Here is a 17492-nt window from a genome sequence, read left to right as displayed (position 1 = left end):
GGCAGCAAATACACTCAAACTTAAATATAACAAACATGGATATAATGAAATATTGTTTATAACAAAGTCAATAGAGTGTAGTCTTGCACTAAATGCAGGGTTAGAAATACACCTTGATAATTAATTTTTGAATATAGCAATCTTATTTTTTGTAAGATGCAAGTTTGTTACAATTGTACAATACTTGTGACGTACGTCATAGTATTTTGTTACCAGGAAGTATGATACATAAAGTTACATTAGATTTCATAATGCCCTTGTCTTTCGTATGGGACACTCTATATTTTGGTTGAAAATCTGAACAATGGCAAAAATCTTTCTCACATTTGTGTTGATGGAACCCGATGCGAATACCTTTCTCAGAAATGTGCAAAAAAAAGCAATATTATGCTGGAGGTAAACTAAAGCTACTGTTACCTAAGTTTACATACCTTACTTGGCACACCTTGGACGACTGTTGTAATGTCGACACTTGACATGTTCTCTTTCCTCTCGACCACGCAGCGAGCTTCGCAGATTCGGTCAATGCCTTTCACGGGAGAGTCATCGGATTCGTCGGACAACGAGGATACCAGTCGGACGCCCCTTAGCGGATCCAGTGACCGATCCCCGAAGGCTGTTGGCGTGCGCAGAGGTGCGTCTTCACACCAAGGCCAGTGCTAGTGGTGTACTGGTGTAGTACAGCGTGACATTAGTCGAACTAATGTAATGTAGTCCTAATAATGGGGATTGCTGTAGGCCATCTTTTTTGTGGAAAGTCTCCAGATGCGTGCAGGGCATGGGCCTCTCATTATGTGTGATTAGAGTACATTTCAGAGGTTGCCATTACCATGAGTAGTCAATAAGAAATGACTGAAAGATCGTTTGCATTAAGCTGAACTTTAAAGCAAATTCAAAATCACAGAGTGTAGGATGGATAGGATGGCTATTTTGTATTGCAATGCTTGTAAAGAACCTGGAATGCCTTTGGCTGCTTGCGGAAGCAGAATGGGTGTGACAGATTCATTTACGGTACATTGCCACTGTGCAATAGACTTCCATTTCTCATGGCTTTATGGGCACCATATGTCAAGTAAGAACAGAACTTTGTCAGCATGGCGTCAAGCCATAAATATGGTCACCGCCTGGCAAGCTCAATGAAATGACTTTTCTGTTGTTATTTGAATGACTTTTTTCATATGATCCTACTTTATGGCCATGTATTTACTATACTTTGCATGATACACCAAATTTCAGTATGATACAGTAATCTGCCAGCATTGTCAACTTTGTTATATCATGGTTAACTATAGTAGTGACTATCTTTTTAAAAGTTTTGAAGCTTTATTGTAAGAAATGTCCTTTTTCGTTTTTTTTTGCTTTCTCTCGTATGACTGGTTAAACACTGCATGGCAAACAGCTTTTCTATGAGACTTCTTTGCATCTAGGATGTTTTCATGGTTTGACAAATTTTTTTGCAGTTGGCCCTCAGCTTTTAGTAGTTACAATATTAGTACACTTGTGGAAACAGGGAGACAGATGTCGTTGCCGTGATACCACAAGTTATATATTTCGTCTGAAGCCATTTTTGGCAGGTGCGAACCAGGACGACGCAGCCATCTCGTGCTTCGTGTGTTGTTGTTGTCTTCTGGTCAGATTCTTGTAGCCTTCACTAGTACGCTACATACATATCTCAAACATGCAATCCCGACTCTCACCCACGCAGAGACTTCGGCCGAGTCACTGCTGTCGGATGATTATGCAGTCCCTCCAGATGCAGTGTCCACCACTGCCGACACCCTGAGCCTAGACTCCCTCGAACCGCACCCGCCGGTGGTCTCCAGGGGCACCCAGGTATGTCCTGTCATACCACTTGTAAAAGCTCATAACTTCGAATCTCAGGGGACTGGAAAAAAAATATCAGAATTAACCGAAAGCTGATTTGTCTAACGTATTGAAAGAACGAGGAACTATGTATTGAAAGAACGAGGAACTGTCTATTAAATCAGTGCATTTTCATGTTCTCGATGAATGGATATATTCAGTACTTATTTTTCATAAGAGCAATGTAAAAACTGCAATTGTTGAGATTCACTACGTCGTTCACAATGTGACTACGAGTCTATTCCGCTGAGTTTAAAGCCGAAGTGGGCTCAATGTCATCCCTTGTTATGTGCTGTCACCAGCAACAACACCTTGAACACTTGCAGGTAATCTCGCAGGAAAACTAGTAGGTACAGTTTGCCCATGCAGCAACTTGTGCCAAGGAAAGTAAAAAAAACTGAACAAATATTTCTGTGTTTTCTAATTATGTTAGTTGTGACTCAGTGCTTTCTCATATTTCTTCCTTGCCTCATTTTTTTATCTTTTGAAATACCCCATCAAGATGTGCAGCCAGCTTTCCTAAGCTTTGCTCAATCCACAGTTGATCTGAAATGCTTGGTATAGTCTAGTTTGTTGATGCATGGAGTGCTGTGCTGTTGTTCTCAACTGCTCAACTGACAAGGAGGTTTGCAATGTTGTCCTCTTTTATATGCGAAGCTCCTTATGGCAGGGGCTTTGTCCCTCCCTCTTTCCTGCGGTGTCCACACACCCACAGAGCATCCTCTTCTCCTCTCTCACCTCTCCTACGCTCCCCTCATTCTCTTCCGAGTCGGCGGCGAAGGCAATGAGACGCTTCCTCAGTACACATGATCACTTTGTTGCCGTTGATCATCCGTCTTGCGGCGTTTCACTTTTCTGAGACAGAATGCGTCTGCTTCAGTTAGCACAGCAGCCTGTTCGATGTCTCTGGCATATGCGCTGAGGTACCGAATGTTTAGCGCATGGTATAATCATGGTCACCGGCAGCATTCATGGCAGTGGTGACCAGCTTAAAGCAATGGTGACCGGCAGCATTAGTCTGGTAGAGGTTCTGAATGTTGGTGCACCTGCTTAAGGGGGGACATGGTGTGTGGAGATATTTTCTGTATTTGTGGACCAAACATGATGAAAATATATATGCTTATGTCAAGGAGGTTTAAAAAAAACTTCTGGAGTGGAAGCGCCTGCCCTCTGGTGACGCCGACGGCCGCCATGTTGCTCCAGGCAAAAAACGTGCCGTCGGTCGTTTGGGCCCCCGCCGTTCGCGCCACTTAACAACAGTTGTCGCGTTTGTCCCTCGTTCTTTTGTTCTGTGCGGATTTTGTGCAGTTCTAAAGGAAGTTGACACGATTCCGGACGTTATGGTGAGCTCGTGTGTCGCCTTCAGCTGCACTAATCGTGCGAAGCAGAAGCCAGGAATCACTTTTCACGTGTAAGTACGTGGGAAAAAGCGCTTTCAATCGCTTGTCTCCTTCGGCGCGCTACCTCATTCGAGAAGCGCGGTTTCAGCTGAAAACTTACTTTCATTAGCATTTTTAAGCTGGCGAGTAGAAGTTGAATAACCTATTTTGTGCGTGTGGTACCGCAGGTTTCCGAAAGACAAGACGCTGCGTGACGCATGGCAGCGTGCTGTTCGGAGAAATGGATGGGAGCCTAAGAATGCGGACGTTCTCTGCTCGGAGCACTTTGAAGCCAACTGCTTTGACAGGACGGGCCAAACGACCAGACTGCGACCAGGGAGCATTCCTACCATTTTTCCTGCGTTCCCTGCGCATCTCCAGAAACCAGTGAGTACCATCACGAATGTACATTTTCATTACGGTAAATAGGCTATACATTTCCGAATGTGTAGGCACAGTTTCTCGTTTCCTACGTGCTGTTCAAAATCACACCACTCTCTGACAAAGCGCACGTCACGTACACTTACTTGTCCAACTTTTTTTTTTTCACTGTGCGTGCATAAATACGGGCACGCTGGCACGCTAAACTTCCGCACCGAAACTATAAAAAGATCCCCGAGGTAGTAATCCCGTTTCTAGTCAGTCTAAGCAGTGGGTGGGACCATTTTACCCGGCTTCTGAACTTTGGAGCATAACTGATTTTTTTTTTCTTGCAGGCGAAAAGAAAGCGAGAGGCCCCTAAGTGTCGGACTGCGCTGTCACCTGTCGTCAGTGCTGAGGCAGCGGTTGAAATGCCATCTGAGCCTTCTTCGCCGGCGAAGGATTGGTACCGTTCCAAGGCAGAGGAGTCTGCACAAGAGGTTCTCCAACTAAAGAAGAAAGTTAAGACACTGCAGCAATCCAAAAGAAGGCTAAGCAAGCGGTGTGATGCGTCAGAAAATTTGATCAAGGAGCTAAAAGAGAGGAAACTTTTGTCAGAAAAAGGCCTTGAGGTCTTTGAAGCAACTTTCTCGCCTGAAATTCAACAGCTTCTTGTCCGAGCCCATGAAAAAACAAACAAGATGTACCCCCCAGAGCTACGTGCATTCGCACTCACTCTGCACTACTACTCTGCGGCAGCGTATGAGTATGTGCGGTCTGTGCGTATGAGTATGTGCAGTACTTGCTCACCCAAAAATGTCTCAAGACCACCTGGAAACATTTTTTGGTTGCGTAAGAGGAAAGGGCGGCTATAACAACAACCCCACTGCCTGCCAGTTTACAGCTGCCTACAAGCGTCTTCTTATTAGAACAGAGGTCGCATCATCAGAGGCTGGAAACTGTTCTCGGGATATTGTGACTGTTCTCTGTCCCTCAAGCGACGTAAGCCTTGTTGAGTCACCAACGTCACTGGCGTCATTAAGACGATCATCACTGTTGCAGCCACCCGACGATGATAACGATTGCACCCAGCGAGTGGACTTCCCCACAAGCCTTTCGCCTGTTGTCGGCGCAGTAGTGCCATATATAGCAGGATTTGTGGCACGGAAAGTCTATGGTGGCACATCTTGCGATGAATGCTGCTCTGCACTGCTCTCTAGTGAGCTGCCACCATTAACAGCTGTGAAAAAAAACGGTGGTCTGGTGGCGCCATCGAAAGACGTCTTGAAGATCTGCCACACTGTGGAGAAAGGGCTTCGTGCCCTACAGGTTCAATGTAAGGACCTAAAATCGTTGCATGCAAACAGTGATCGCCTCATGGTAGAGGTGTTAACGGAGGTGTTTGAACAAGCATTATTTTCTGAGTTAGAGCCTCATCTGTTGGACTGCGATCCACTCGACAATCACATCTACGTTTTGGCGAAAAAGATTGCCAACCTGTATATAACAATCAGGCTTCACCACATTTCCAAAGAAATCAACCGCAAGAACTCGGGCAGTGGGGTACGAACCCAGCTGACAAGGACTATTGTATTTAAAAATCTGTAAGGTACAAATGAGAACCAGCGTTGAACAAAGCGGAGCAGCTGGTATATTCTATATTTTTTGCAATTTTAGTGTGTTGTTATAGAGTTGCCTGATATAACCTGCGTTTTGGGAATGAGGCTGTTTTCGTGTGAATTGTTTCTGTTTGATCGTATGTGCTTTTGGAAATTGTATAAAGCCTTGAATGAATAAAAACTCAGATACCCCTGTGTTGCTTCCACCGTGAGCCTCATTTCGAGAATTGCAAGCGAATCCGCACTTACAGCAGCTAACCGTTGTAATGCATATTCGCTAATACGTAATCGCGTACGGCTCACGTGTAATATCGTAACTGACGGCTTTGTACAGATCTTGTTTATCTAACACGAAGAAAAAAATGCGAGTGAAATTAATTACACTAAGTGCCCCGTTTCATTCGAAAAAGCCGCCACGGAAGCGCGCTGGATACGTTGTCTGCGCTCTCTCTTGCCTGGAGCAAGATGGCCGCCAACCGGTTTCCCCGGCTTCACCCGCTTGCGTAGGCGTAAATAGGGGACCTCCACTCCAGAAGTTTTTTTTTAAACCTCCTTGGCTTATGTAGTGTCTCCTGCTGATTTCAAATATGTAAGAATTTTCATTGTAGGTCAATTAATTTAGAAGATACACAATGCTGCCACTGTATTGTTTTGGAGGCAATATAAAAGAAAGGGCTTATCAAAAAGTAAATATTATTGCATAGCTAGACAGTGCAATTAGCAATAAGTGCAATGCTGCAAGAAAATTTCAAATTAAAGAAAAACTAGTGATTCTGCAGATGATGAAAGTTGAGGGGTCATGTCATGGCTATTACATACAAAAAAATATAATACCTTCTAAATTTATATGGGCAGCAAACGGAAGTTCTGCTCTCAGCACTTTGTAATACACAGATTGGGCTTTACGTTAATGAAAAATAATTGCTCTAGCTGTTCTAGATTACAAGATATCAACCCGACAAACTAGTAAAGTCACCAAAAAGCATGTTATCAGAAAACTGAGAAAAAAAAATGAAACTCATTCATTTACATAACTACACTTGAAAATGCTCAGTATGCACCCGGCATGTTGTCCTTTTGACTATGAGTCCCTGTGTGGCGCTTTTTCAGGGACTGGTGCATGTTCTCCGTGGCTTGTCGCTTCTTGACTGATGCTGCCGTGCTCCGTCGATCCTTTTCAGCCATGCGACTGCGGCTTTGCCATCTGGGGTTTAAGCTCAGCTCTTTCATAATTTTCTCTGATGCCATTTTATTGCCTGCATTGAACTTGAGCACTGCTTCTGCCACAGCTGCCTCCACCGTGAATAGCGAAGCATGTCGCTCCTTTGGTGCCAACGCCCTGATCATTGTATGCAGGAATTTATTGTTATTTTGGGTTTTGCCTCGCTGGCATCGTTACAACAGCTTTCTGCCTGACAAGCGCTTACAAATGGGAAGTAAGGCTTGGCAGACATGTGGAGGCAGCTTTCGACGATGTTTGGTAATGGGCTCCCCCTCGGCCTTTGCCGCATTTTGTTTGCACCAGGAATTTGGACCAGGTGGGAACAGAGTGTGGTTTGCCACATCATCATTGGACGTGATGTGATAAGTGGCCATCACTGCTGTGTGCATAGCATAAACGTCACCATTGTGTGTCTTCAGAGCCCACCCATAATAATTGGGAGCTTGGAGACCAGGTCTCCTGTCAAGCGGCCCTTTCCCCCAAGACTCTCAAGGCCTGGGCGTTTGTGTTTTGCAAAGTTGTGCAAAGCAGTGCCCATATGCTTTTGGACATAATTAATGCAGTCCTCTTTTTCCACTGGGATATACCCATAAACCTTATCTTCTTGTAGCACAAGGTAACTGCGACTGTCCCCGTCGCAAAGTACCGTGGTGTGGCGCAGGTTGTGCCACTCAAGTGACCTCCTGAAAAGGATGAGGGCAGCCTCAACCTCCATTTCTCCAGCCTTCTTGTCATTGTTTTTCTGACGCTGGTGATGTTCCTTCCACGCTGCATAAGAAGGGTCACCTTTCTTTGGGCTCGACTCGCATCCAGCACAAAAGTTGCTCAAAACAATGAAGTCAAGCACCAGTTCATTGAACAATTCAATGACGGTGCCGCGACCAATATGCGAGGAATCCATGACCCATCAAACGACACCGCGATGTTTCCCATGTGGCCTATATTAAGTTCGGGGCAAAGTTCACGAACCAATCGTGCGCAGTCGCTCGTCAAATTGCGTGCAGCACGATCGGCCGCGGGTGCCAACTTCGTCTTCACGTAGTGTTGCCACGTTTTCGTCTGAGGACCTCAATGGCTGATGCCCATCAACGAGAACACATCATTCAGCGCGGTCTGTCTGTTCCCCGTTGCCTGCATGGCATGCGCGGCCAAAACGTTCACAGCAAAAGGTTTCATACATTCATCGCTACGTACGCGCGGCGAGCTCCACACACAAAACGCAACTTCACGGGGAGTCCGAATTCCTGGTCGTTGCGGACAATCTGCAGTTCTCCGTTGCATGCCTTGCACTTTGCAAGTGCCAGCAAAGCGCTGTTCACTGTGTTCAAATCTATAATTGTGAACGTGGTTCCATCAGGTGGCCGAGCTGCTTCGTCGGCACCGTCAACCACGAGTGCGCGTTTCCGCTCCGTCGCTGCAACTCCGATAACTTATTTTCGGCTTTAGCTCGCTCCTCTTCCAAGTCAGATTGCTGCCGATAGATAGTATCTAGACGCCTGCGACTGCTGCTCGAAGGCTCCGCGGCTGACAGACTTTGCACAGGCTCCGTGACAACTGATGCGGTCTTCTGTGGTAGAAGTGTGGCTGCTTAAGCTAGTTGGTATGGCATGATGATAGTTATAGTGCGAGAACAAAATGACGACACAGAGATAGTTATAGCGCTCGTGTCCTTCGTGTCCTTTTTGTCTATCGCGCTCGTGTCCTTCTTGTCTCTGTGTCGTTCTGTTTCATGGTAGCGTCGACGACTTTCGCCATGGGCCGCGGAGAGTGTAGCGTCTCAGGGCTTTCGCTGCATCACGAAGCGCTTATTAAAAGTCGTGACTAGCGTCCTTCGCACCTTTCTCGCACCAAACTTGTGCCACGCGCGGAACTTGTGCTCAGGATTTGACATCGTGAAACTTCTCCGCTGACACTGAGGCAAAATGGCGCGCATGGACGTGCGCCTCAATACCCGGAGCAGATGAAGCCAGGAGCCTCCAACAATAGGGAGGCAAGCTCAAGTCACGTTCGCGAAGTAGCGAATAGGAAAACGCTCTGATACTTCTTTTTGCCGCTCATTTTACAAGCTGCCAATGGTTGAATTAGACCCATTCTGGTGGGAATTTGAAGGGGAAAGACGGCTCTCTCAAATGAGACCAAGCAGGCCGCGCTGGCACACATGAAAGGGCAGGGGCGCGTCACAGAAAGTGTGCGATTGCAACGTCGATTCCGGCTCACATTTAGCTAGAAAGCGCCGTATAAAGGTCTTAGTGGCTAAAATAATGATACTATAGGCATGAAATTCACGGTATAAGTGCACTAGTAGCTGTAGATTTCAAAAACGCAATAAAAAAAGCTAGTTTTTTCGCGATTTATCAGTCTCCACAACTTGTGTCCCCCCTTAAGGCGATGTAGACGAGCTTCTGCGGGTTTTGTTCACTATCTCCCAGCTGTTTCACATCCACATTTGGTTCCCTTTAACGGGAGATGGCGTAATTTTTATTTTATTTTTTTCCTGCAGGAGAGCCTTTATCCCGCCCTACCTGAGCCAGCCGAGAAGAGCGGCTACCTGACGAAGCTTGGGGGCAAGCTCAAGACCTGGAAGCGCCGCTGGTTTGTTCTGGCCAATGGGACGCTGCGATACTACAAGGCACAGGTGAGGGACCAATGGCCGAGGTGGCATTGCTCAACGCGGACACTGATACAACGCAGGAGTTCATGCAGCACAATCATAAAAAATGGTTGGAAAGCAGGCATAAAATGCACACCTGCAAACTATCCCAATTCGCCTTGCAGACTCCCGAATTTTACACAATTTTTTTACTTGTGTGAACGTGGCCACATATTTCCCACAGAACAGCCCGAACCCCACCATGCAAAGAAAACAACAAACAAAAGTGGTTCTAAAACAAAGCAAGAAATAAAAACAGCACAAAACGCGGGACAGAGAAAGAAACGGAGAAAGCGCTGACTTACAAGTCACCCCTTGTAAGTCAGCGCTTTGTGCATCTCTTTCACTGTCCCGTGTGTCGTGATGTTGGAAGCTTGATATGATGGCTTATATGCAATAATTGTAATAAATTTTAAAATGCTATGTATTTTACAGGTTATAACTCGCATTCTACCGAATGTGAAATACTGCTACTACTCAAGGTTTTTAGACTTCCTTTGAACGAAAAAAAAATTTGCATAGAGACTTTGTTTCAATTAACAGAAAATTTTGTGCATGTTAGTTAAGTCATAATAAATACGCCCATTTTTCTTTACATGTCATATATACTGTTCGAATTCGATTCGAAATCATTCGACCAAAATCACTATTCGCTTCGAAACTAAAATCCACTACAGTCAAACTCCGCTACAATGAACACCGCTTCAACGAAATTTCCGCTACAATGAAAAATTCAAGATTTCTCGTCAGGAGTCTATAGGAGTCAACGCATAAATATTGTCACCACAACGAACACTTTTTCTTCGATCGTACCACTTCAACGAAATTTTATGATGCAAATCCAGGCTCAGATACTTATTGCTATGCAGTAAACCCAATATTTAACATTTTGATTCATTTTCAGAGCCTGAAATTTCGTCAACAAAGTCTAAAACACGCGTTGGCACCACCAGAAACCGCTGCTGTTCAGCAAGCACTGGGTGCTGCCATTGCTCGATAGTGATGGCAATGGGATTGCCCTGCTTTTGTTTTGCCGCTGGCTTGCTTCGGAGCCGTAGGTGATCCGAAGCTGAAGCTCAGTCGCTCAGTTCACGGTTTCCTTCTCGCAGCTACTGGGTGCAACCGCGACACGATGCCTTTTCCGATGCTTATCAATATGTTCGTGCTTGACCAGTGTGGTAACTAATCAGAGCAGCTGTTCGTCTGCATTATCAACAAAATCAGCTAGCCGCAAAGATGAATGATAAGAATGGCATAGGATAATGCAAAAGTTGCCGCTCCACGTTACCCTGCCTCCATCTCGGCGTTGTCAGATACTTTTGACAGCGGACAGCTGCTGGTGTTAACGTGTTAATGAAACTGTTTGGTTGGTTCACGAAAGCGGTTTTAGGCGTTGTTTCATCGTGCTTTTCACCATGGCCTCGCTATGCATGGGTGAGAATCACGTTGTGACGCTGCTGGGAAAGAATAAGAAGCAGCGGACGTCTTTTGAATATTGAGAATAAATGTTCCTTTGTTTTGCTCGCTAAGCTCAGATATGCTTTTATTCGATTTCACTTCAACGAAGTTTTTTCCGCGCCCCGTCAGTTTCGTTGTAGCGGGGTTCGACTGTATTTACACAAGCCTAGGGATTTTCGTCGAATGATTTAGAATCGAATTTGAATTGTATATGTATCTCATATTATAAAGCAAGATGGGTGTATTTGTCATAACTTAACCTGCACCATATTTTTTTTAATTGAAACAAAGCCTGTGCAAATGCCATTTTTTTTGCTTCAAGGAGAATGGAAACAACCTTGAATAGTAGCAAGATTTGACTTTCGGTAGGATGCTATCATTGAACTGTAAACAATTTGCAATACTTACAGTATATGAGTCAATATAACAAGCTTTTAAAATTTTAAAAAGGAATCGAGGTGAGGGTAATGTCTAAATATAACTTTGGAATGGGGCTTTGTGGCAGTGCAATTTTTCCTGGGTACATGTTTTCACGCCTTAGCATTCCTTTACTGCAGTGAAACCACTTTTACAGGGGGGTTACACGCGAATTGCACATTTTTTCATTCTTTTCGAATAATTCAAAATTTTTCAATAATTTAACATGGATCTAAGGTGAGTTCAAGCACTGTATTTTTTGTTCAAATATTCAAAGCATTCGAATATTTGCACAAACATACATTTCGAGGTTCTTTGATGATTTCGGTGGTCAGTTTACTTGTTGGACAAATTGAGAAAAGTTTGACAGAACTTCAAAGCATGTTCTAAATAATCCCATACTGGTGGCTCAGGACAGTGTCATATATCTAATTTGCGACCGGAACTCATCATTCTTGGAAGTCTTGCAGTTAAGGAGACATTCGCATTGCATGTGTCCAATCGCAGAGTGACGTTGGCCGCAAACCGAGGGGCCAGATTGCCCTGGATGAGGTCTGCCGGGTCACTCGGGCTCACGGCGCCACCACTTTTGAGGTGAGGAGAAGGGATCGGCCAATCGTTACATTCATAAAGGCAAATTTAAGCCTCACTACACTTCAACTTCAATATATTAATCCTGGATATAATGAAATATCGGTTATAACGAAGTAACCAAAGACTACTTTACAATGCACATAGTGCTAGAAGTATACCTTTATAAAAAATTTTTGAATATAACAAAATTATTTTCATGTAAAACACAGCTTCGTTATATTGAGGTTTGAGTGCATAAGGAAGTCATATGCAACAAGAGTGCACATTCATAGGCAAATGTAACATTAACGAAAAAGGACAAAGGGGGACAGGTTCTGGAAGCAACGATTCAGGAGTGCAGTCTTGTGTCAGTAATTACACAGTTGCAGGAGATTGAGATGTATACTAAATGCGTGCAGTGAAATCACGGCAACATTGAGTTTATTGGCAAAAATGGCAAAAACAAAAACTGAAGAGCATGTTTTAATTTAGGCATCCTGAAAGGTTTTTTTTTTACATTAGATTCTTGTTACAGGAATGAGTTACATGCTGATCTCATGGGCAAACTACTTAGATTCATTTTATCATTACGTTTATGTTCACTTTATTAGACTCTGCCTCTGCATCCTTTTTGTTTAGCTGGAAGCCCCCTTCCAAGTACCTGGCATTTCGATATGTGACGTTGTTGTGCCGGGGTTTACTTACATTGTGTTCTGAATTGATGTTATCGATGAGTGTGGTATGCAGTGCTTGTTTTTGTACTGCAGATAGCGACAGACAAGCGGTCCTTCTACCTAACAGCCGACTGCACATCCACCATGGAAGAGTGGGTACGAGGTGAGATTACATCGTGTGTTAGTTCTGCACTTTGACTGCTTATGCATCGTGTGATTACAGCAGCCGCATTGAGGAAACCCAAACAGGTTCACAAAGAGGGCTTCGCTTTCATAATTAGTTACTTATTTATTTATTTCTTTATTTATCTATTTCTTGCTGCAAGCCATAAGCGGGAGTGGGTTGTACAAAAGGTACATGTTGCAAAAAAGAGACAAAAGGAATGAACTGTGAATACACCTTGAGAAAAAAGGAAAAAAAAATATGAGATATGTCTTGAACATTATTCGCAGCATGTGAAACATCAGGAGTGATATAACATATAAAAATGCACAAAATATTACATGTGAAAATTATATATATATATAAGAATGAATGTAATACTCTCACTTTGTTCGAGTCTATATCATAATTTTGAAATGAACAGTGACAAAAACAAATTACACCCTCACCTCTAAAGGGAACAACGAGGGGATATGAAGCAGCATTGGAAGTGCTCACTAAGTTTCTGTTTATATTCACTCGGCATTTCCGTTAGGATGTGCGATTTGATTTAGTGTTTGTGGTATCATTACGTTGTGTTTGTGCAATGTCGAGGAAGTCTCGCTTGAATCGTGCGGTCGCTTCATCAGTTCCCAGTAGCTGCAGTTGTTTCGAAAGCCTGGCTACTCTCGCCGCAGACTCACGTTGTCTCTCTGTAGCGGAAGCAATAGCTTGACGCCAACAGTTGGCTATGACGTCAGTGTTCTGGACCTCGGGGTTTGCAGCTCGACGCTTCACTTGCGCATCTCTGGCTCTGAGTTTGGGCTCACCTTGCCTGCACAGGAGTTTGCGTTCGGCATCGCGAGCCGTGCGCTGCGGCTGCTTCGCGATGATCTTGATCTCGGCGGAAGCTGGAGTGCTGCTGCGTCTGGTGCTGACATTGACGTTACAACTCATCTGAATGGGAGCTGTGTGAAATGGGAAGGGTGTGGAGGGAGTGAGTTTACAGGCTGCAGCGTGGGCGAAGGAGAGGAGAGGAGGTGACCGAACCCTTCCATAGAGGAGGAGAGTGCAGGGCTGCAATGCAGGGGAGGAGGAGGGAAGGCAACTGGACACCTGCATAAAGGAAGAGAGTGAGAGAGTAGGCACATGCGCAGCGGAGTACGGACGCCACCGAGTCAAACTCGCTCATAAGATGCTTCGCATCTAAAAGAAATAGAAGCCGTGGTATAAGAACACGAAATTACCTGTTTGGTACTCCTGAAACGGGCCTCTGACAGGTACAATCTGTCGCAAGAAGTTCCTTAGTTTAGTAGTACAATAGTACAATCTTTAGTAGAATCCGTAGTGCAATCTGTCACAAGAAGTTCCTTGTCACAAGAAGTTCAGTAGTTTTTCAGTAAATTTTTGTTTTCTTGCGATAAGAGTCTCCAGGTGTTCCAATATAGATGGATAACCGTGTTGTGAGTAATGCCTCTATAAATGGCACGTCCAATGAACATCGCCAATTCATTTAGCGTCATCTATTTCCATGAGCCACCTCACTTGGCATAGGTTACTGTTCCAATATATGCATCCAGGCATATTTCTTCGCATTTTTGCACATATCATATGAAAGAAAGGAGAATATCATGCGCAGTTCTAAATTGTTTCACGCTGCTTTGTAGTCAGCATCAAGATGTGCTCCAGGGGCCTTCTTGTCTTGATGAGAAGCTCTGCAGCCAGCGCCAGCACATCGCGTCCCAGCGAAGTATAGACTACGCACGTTACCAGGATAGCTATAAAATTGTGCACAAGGCTCAGCAGCTACGCACTTGCAGTGGAAGGGACAACTTGAGGCCGTGAACAAAACAAACCCATGAAAGAATGTGGATGTCTCAGGCTGACACAAAATGTTGTCTCCATAAAATTTGAAGCTGAGGTGCTGTCATTCTCGAACTCTAAGCTCATCCTCACTCAATTCAGGTGGGGTTGCAAGACAGTTTCAAGCAGGGCATGTTTTTTTTTTCAGCACTGGTGTGCACCCATGTGTGCGTGACGTCGATGTCATAGGAGCGACTAATGACACTAGATGCGACCTTGCATCTGATAATAATGCAAGCAAAATCAAAGCTGCTGGAAACTGTCAGAGAAGGCCACTTCGACTCTCGCAAATTTGCGGCGGACCTTTGTAAATACTTTCTGTAGAACAAATTTTCCCCCACTCCTAAAAACAGCTCTCTATTGAATATCTGCCGAAAATTTCTGACAATTACTACTGCTCAGCATAGTCAAATTGCGAAGCTGACACTTCAATACGATATTTGGCTTGAAAAGGTTCTTTTTATTACAGAACTTTGATGTTGCTCTAGCATAATCACGAGGGGTCTGCCCTTCTGTCAAGTTCGCCAGGCTAGTGCACTTTTTCAACAATACACGCACATTAGTTTACACTGAGGTCTGTCAAAAATTACTATGTTGCCAAAATGGCCAAATTCGAATTGATTCTGAAAGGTGAGTGGCTGGACCAACTATTAGAAAGTGCTGGGTGCAGGATAAATGAATCTAACATGCCAGAATAGATCATCCAAAAGCCTCGATCACCGGAGATCGATTTGAATAGGCGTGGTAACGAAAGAATTAAGGACAATCGGGCTGCTGAGCTGTATGCATCTCTGGTAGCATTACCAGGTTATCATTGTGATATCACCAACTGGCCCAATCGTTCACTTTGATTATAATAGACTCCCAATATGTTCCATTTTGCAGTTAAATATACAAAGAGATGAACAGGCATGCAGATTTCAAGTATGAAACAAATCAATCATATTAAAGGCAGTTCTACTTGAACACCTGTACTATTAAAGAGATTTCCAAATAATGAGATTTCTTCTTGCAGAAGGTCTATTGTACAAAAACTAGCATTCTTCGTGGATTCATTGCAGTGCTGCAGCAGGTACTGCGCAACCGACAGTTGGGCAGTAGCCACGGCGCGGGTGAAGCTGGCCGGCCCACAGTGGATGGCTGGGTGACCAAGGTCAAGCACGGCCATGCCCGCCGCTGCTGGGGTGCCCTCATTGGTCGCACTTTCTTCTACTATCGGGCCCCGGACGACACGGTGAGAGCACCTTTTGGCTGTTTTTTGGTGCTACGCTGTAGTTGTATAACACTGAAGACTGCTGGAAAAGCCCAGTCCGGATGGCCCAAATGTAACAGCCTATTATCTCCACGAAGAGCATAAGTGCATTTTTAAAACTTATGTTGCTATGCTGACATTGTGGGGCTGGTGTTTCGGCCCTGAAATTTAGAAAGCATATATATACTGATTGTGTTTACTCTAATGTAACACTCGTTTCAAGATTTCTGCGACCTGAATTCAGCCCTCGCATTACAATCGAGTACTGAAATTCAAGTTCTCAAGAAAACAGGATGATGCATACAAGTCATATTTTGATCATTTCTTTTTTGCTTTTTGGACTGAAAGAAAAGCCATTTTTTACGTCACCATTGCGGTCACGTTACAATCGAGTAAATACAGTACTAACCCAGCATGTTTCTCCTATCCTTTTCTGTTTGTTGAATGAAAGCCAAGTCTCATTTTCTAAAAAAGTCAATACTGGAAACTGTGACAATACTCGGAAAACTTAATGATAATGCTCCTTTTAAAAACAAGTTTTGGTAAACGGGATGTCAACGCAGTCTCGCAACGTTTGTTTCCTTACACTGTCTGTCAGAACCCCCTGGGACAGATTCCGCTGCGTGATGCCCGGGTGGAGGAAGTTCTCCACCTGTCCGATAGTGACGACGATGAAGCGGCCGCAGACAAGAGTGAGCGAAGTGGCACGCACAACACTCAGCAGCAACAACAGCAGCAGCAGCAGCAGTTCACAGTAGCCCTGCTTCCACGGAACCAGTCACCCACGTACCTTCTGTTCCCTACCAGGCAAGAAATGGTAAGGCAAAGTCGACATGTGCTGTACAGTGCATCAGTAGACGTTCTTTGTGTGTTTTGTTTTAACCTAGTATGCATTAGCTGAAATCTAATGCAATTTCAAACAAAACGTGCTCCATTGTTTATGCAGGATGCCTGGCTTTATCACTTGACGGTCGTGTCTTCGGGAGAGAACGCGTCGGGTAGCCAATACGAGCAGCTCATCAGCCGGCTGCTCGAAGTGGACGGGGACCCAGGTGAGGAGAGCGAACCGACTTCAATCGGGCATCTTTGTCTTGTGTTTTCTTGTCTTGGGCTAGCACATGCTCGAGTTAACTCAACAAAGCATTTGACATCTTGACTTTTCTCCAACCCTTGACAAAGTACCATATTTGCACGGATATAATGCGAGTTTTTTCCCAAAAACTTGCGAGTTACAAAGGCAACTCGCGTTATATTCAGGTTCGTGACAAAACTGACACAAAATAGCATGAAATTTTTTCGAGTTTTTTTTTTTCCTTTAATATCTCTGTGACTGTAACATGCCCCGCATGTTCCAGGAACTTTCCGGGTTCGTCGCACCATATACTAGTACATTTTATTTAAACTTGTGCCTCCAGTGGTCGTGCGCAGAAAGGCACTATGGCGCTGACGCCTGGCTGGCGTCTTGAAGCACCGCCGCTCAGTATGGAAACCTCGTGCATATTGCAGTGGATGCACACGCCACTACAGTATGCTGCAGTGATCGCATTGTGCCACTAGCGCCATGCGAGCCACAGTGGCAACACGTGGACAATAACAGTCATTTCGGAAAAACATCGCCTTTCTAAGCCTCACGTTTGCTTGTCCCTGTGTTCAAATCGCACTTTCTTCCACGTTGTCTGTCATAATGAACAGGCGAAATCAATAAACCGTTCGTTTAAAGGGACACTAAAATCAAACAACAATTTATGCCAGAGTGAAAGCTCTATTTATGACAACATCTAAAACGACAGTATTATCAATAACAGTGCCCTACTTACCGAAACTAAGGTATATGCACAAGAACACATGCGCCATAGTAGGACATTCTCAAAATGATCTCGATGCCATCCGACAATGCCTACAATTAATCACTAGCAATCGATCTAGCTGCACCACATAAAGAACCTTCTGTGCATCAAGAGACGCAATAAAATGCTGTTTGTTCATTTCTGTTTGATTCATGGAAAAAAGAACCGCCGTA

The 17492-nt window shown here is 44.4% G+C and overlaps 1 protein-coding gene across 2 annotated transcripts in view; it reads left to right on the top strand.

Annotated features, from left to right (window-relative positions):
- The window catches only part of LOC119165096 (uncharacterized protein CG43867), an 83382-nt gene that overhangs the window by 19691 nt on the left and 46199 nt on the right, over positions 1–17492 (top strand). For both annotated transcript variants that reach the window (XM_075872255.1, XM_075872254.1), the window contains exons 8-15: positions 505–634; positions 1706–1833; positions 8944–9078; positions 11476–11562; positions 12309–12378; positions 15282–15454; positions 16071–16289; positions 16419–16524. In XM_075872255.1, coding sequence (XP_075728370.1) covers positions 505–634; positions 1706–1833; positions 8944–9078; positions 11476–11562; positions 12309–12378; positions 15282–15454; positions 16071–16289; positions 16419–16524 — 1048 coding nt within the window. The remainder of the gene's footprint in view (positions 1–504; positions 635–1705; positions 1834–8943; positions 9079–11475; positions 11563–12308; positions 12379–15281; positions 15455–16070; positions 16290–16418; positions 16525–17492) is intronic.

The sequence above is a fragment of the Rhipicephalus microplus genome, chromosome 8 (assembly GCF_043290135.1).
Source record: "Rhipicephalus microplus isolate Deutch F79 chromosome 8, USDA_Rmic, whole genome shotgun sequence".
NCBI lineage: Eukaryota > Metazoa > Arthropoda > Arachnida > Ixodida > Ixodidae > Rhipicephalus > Rhipicephalus microplus.
Note: the sequence above shows the minus strand (reverse complement) of the source record. Positions and strands in the feature narration are given on the sequence as shown.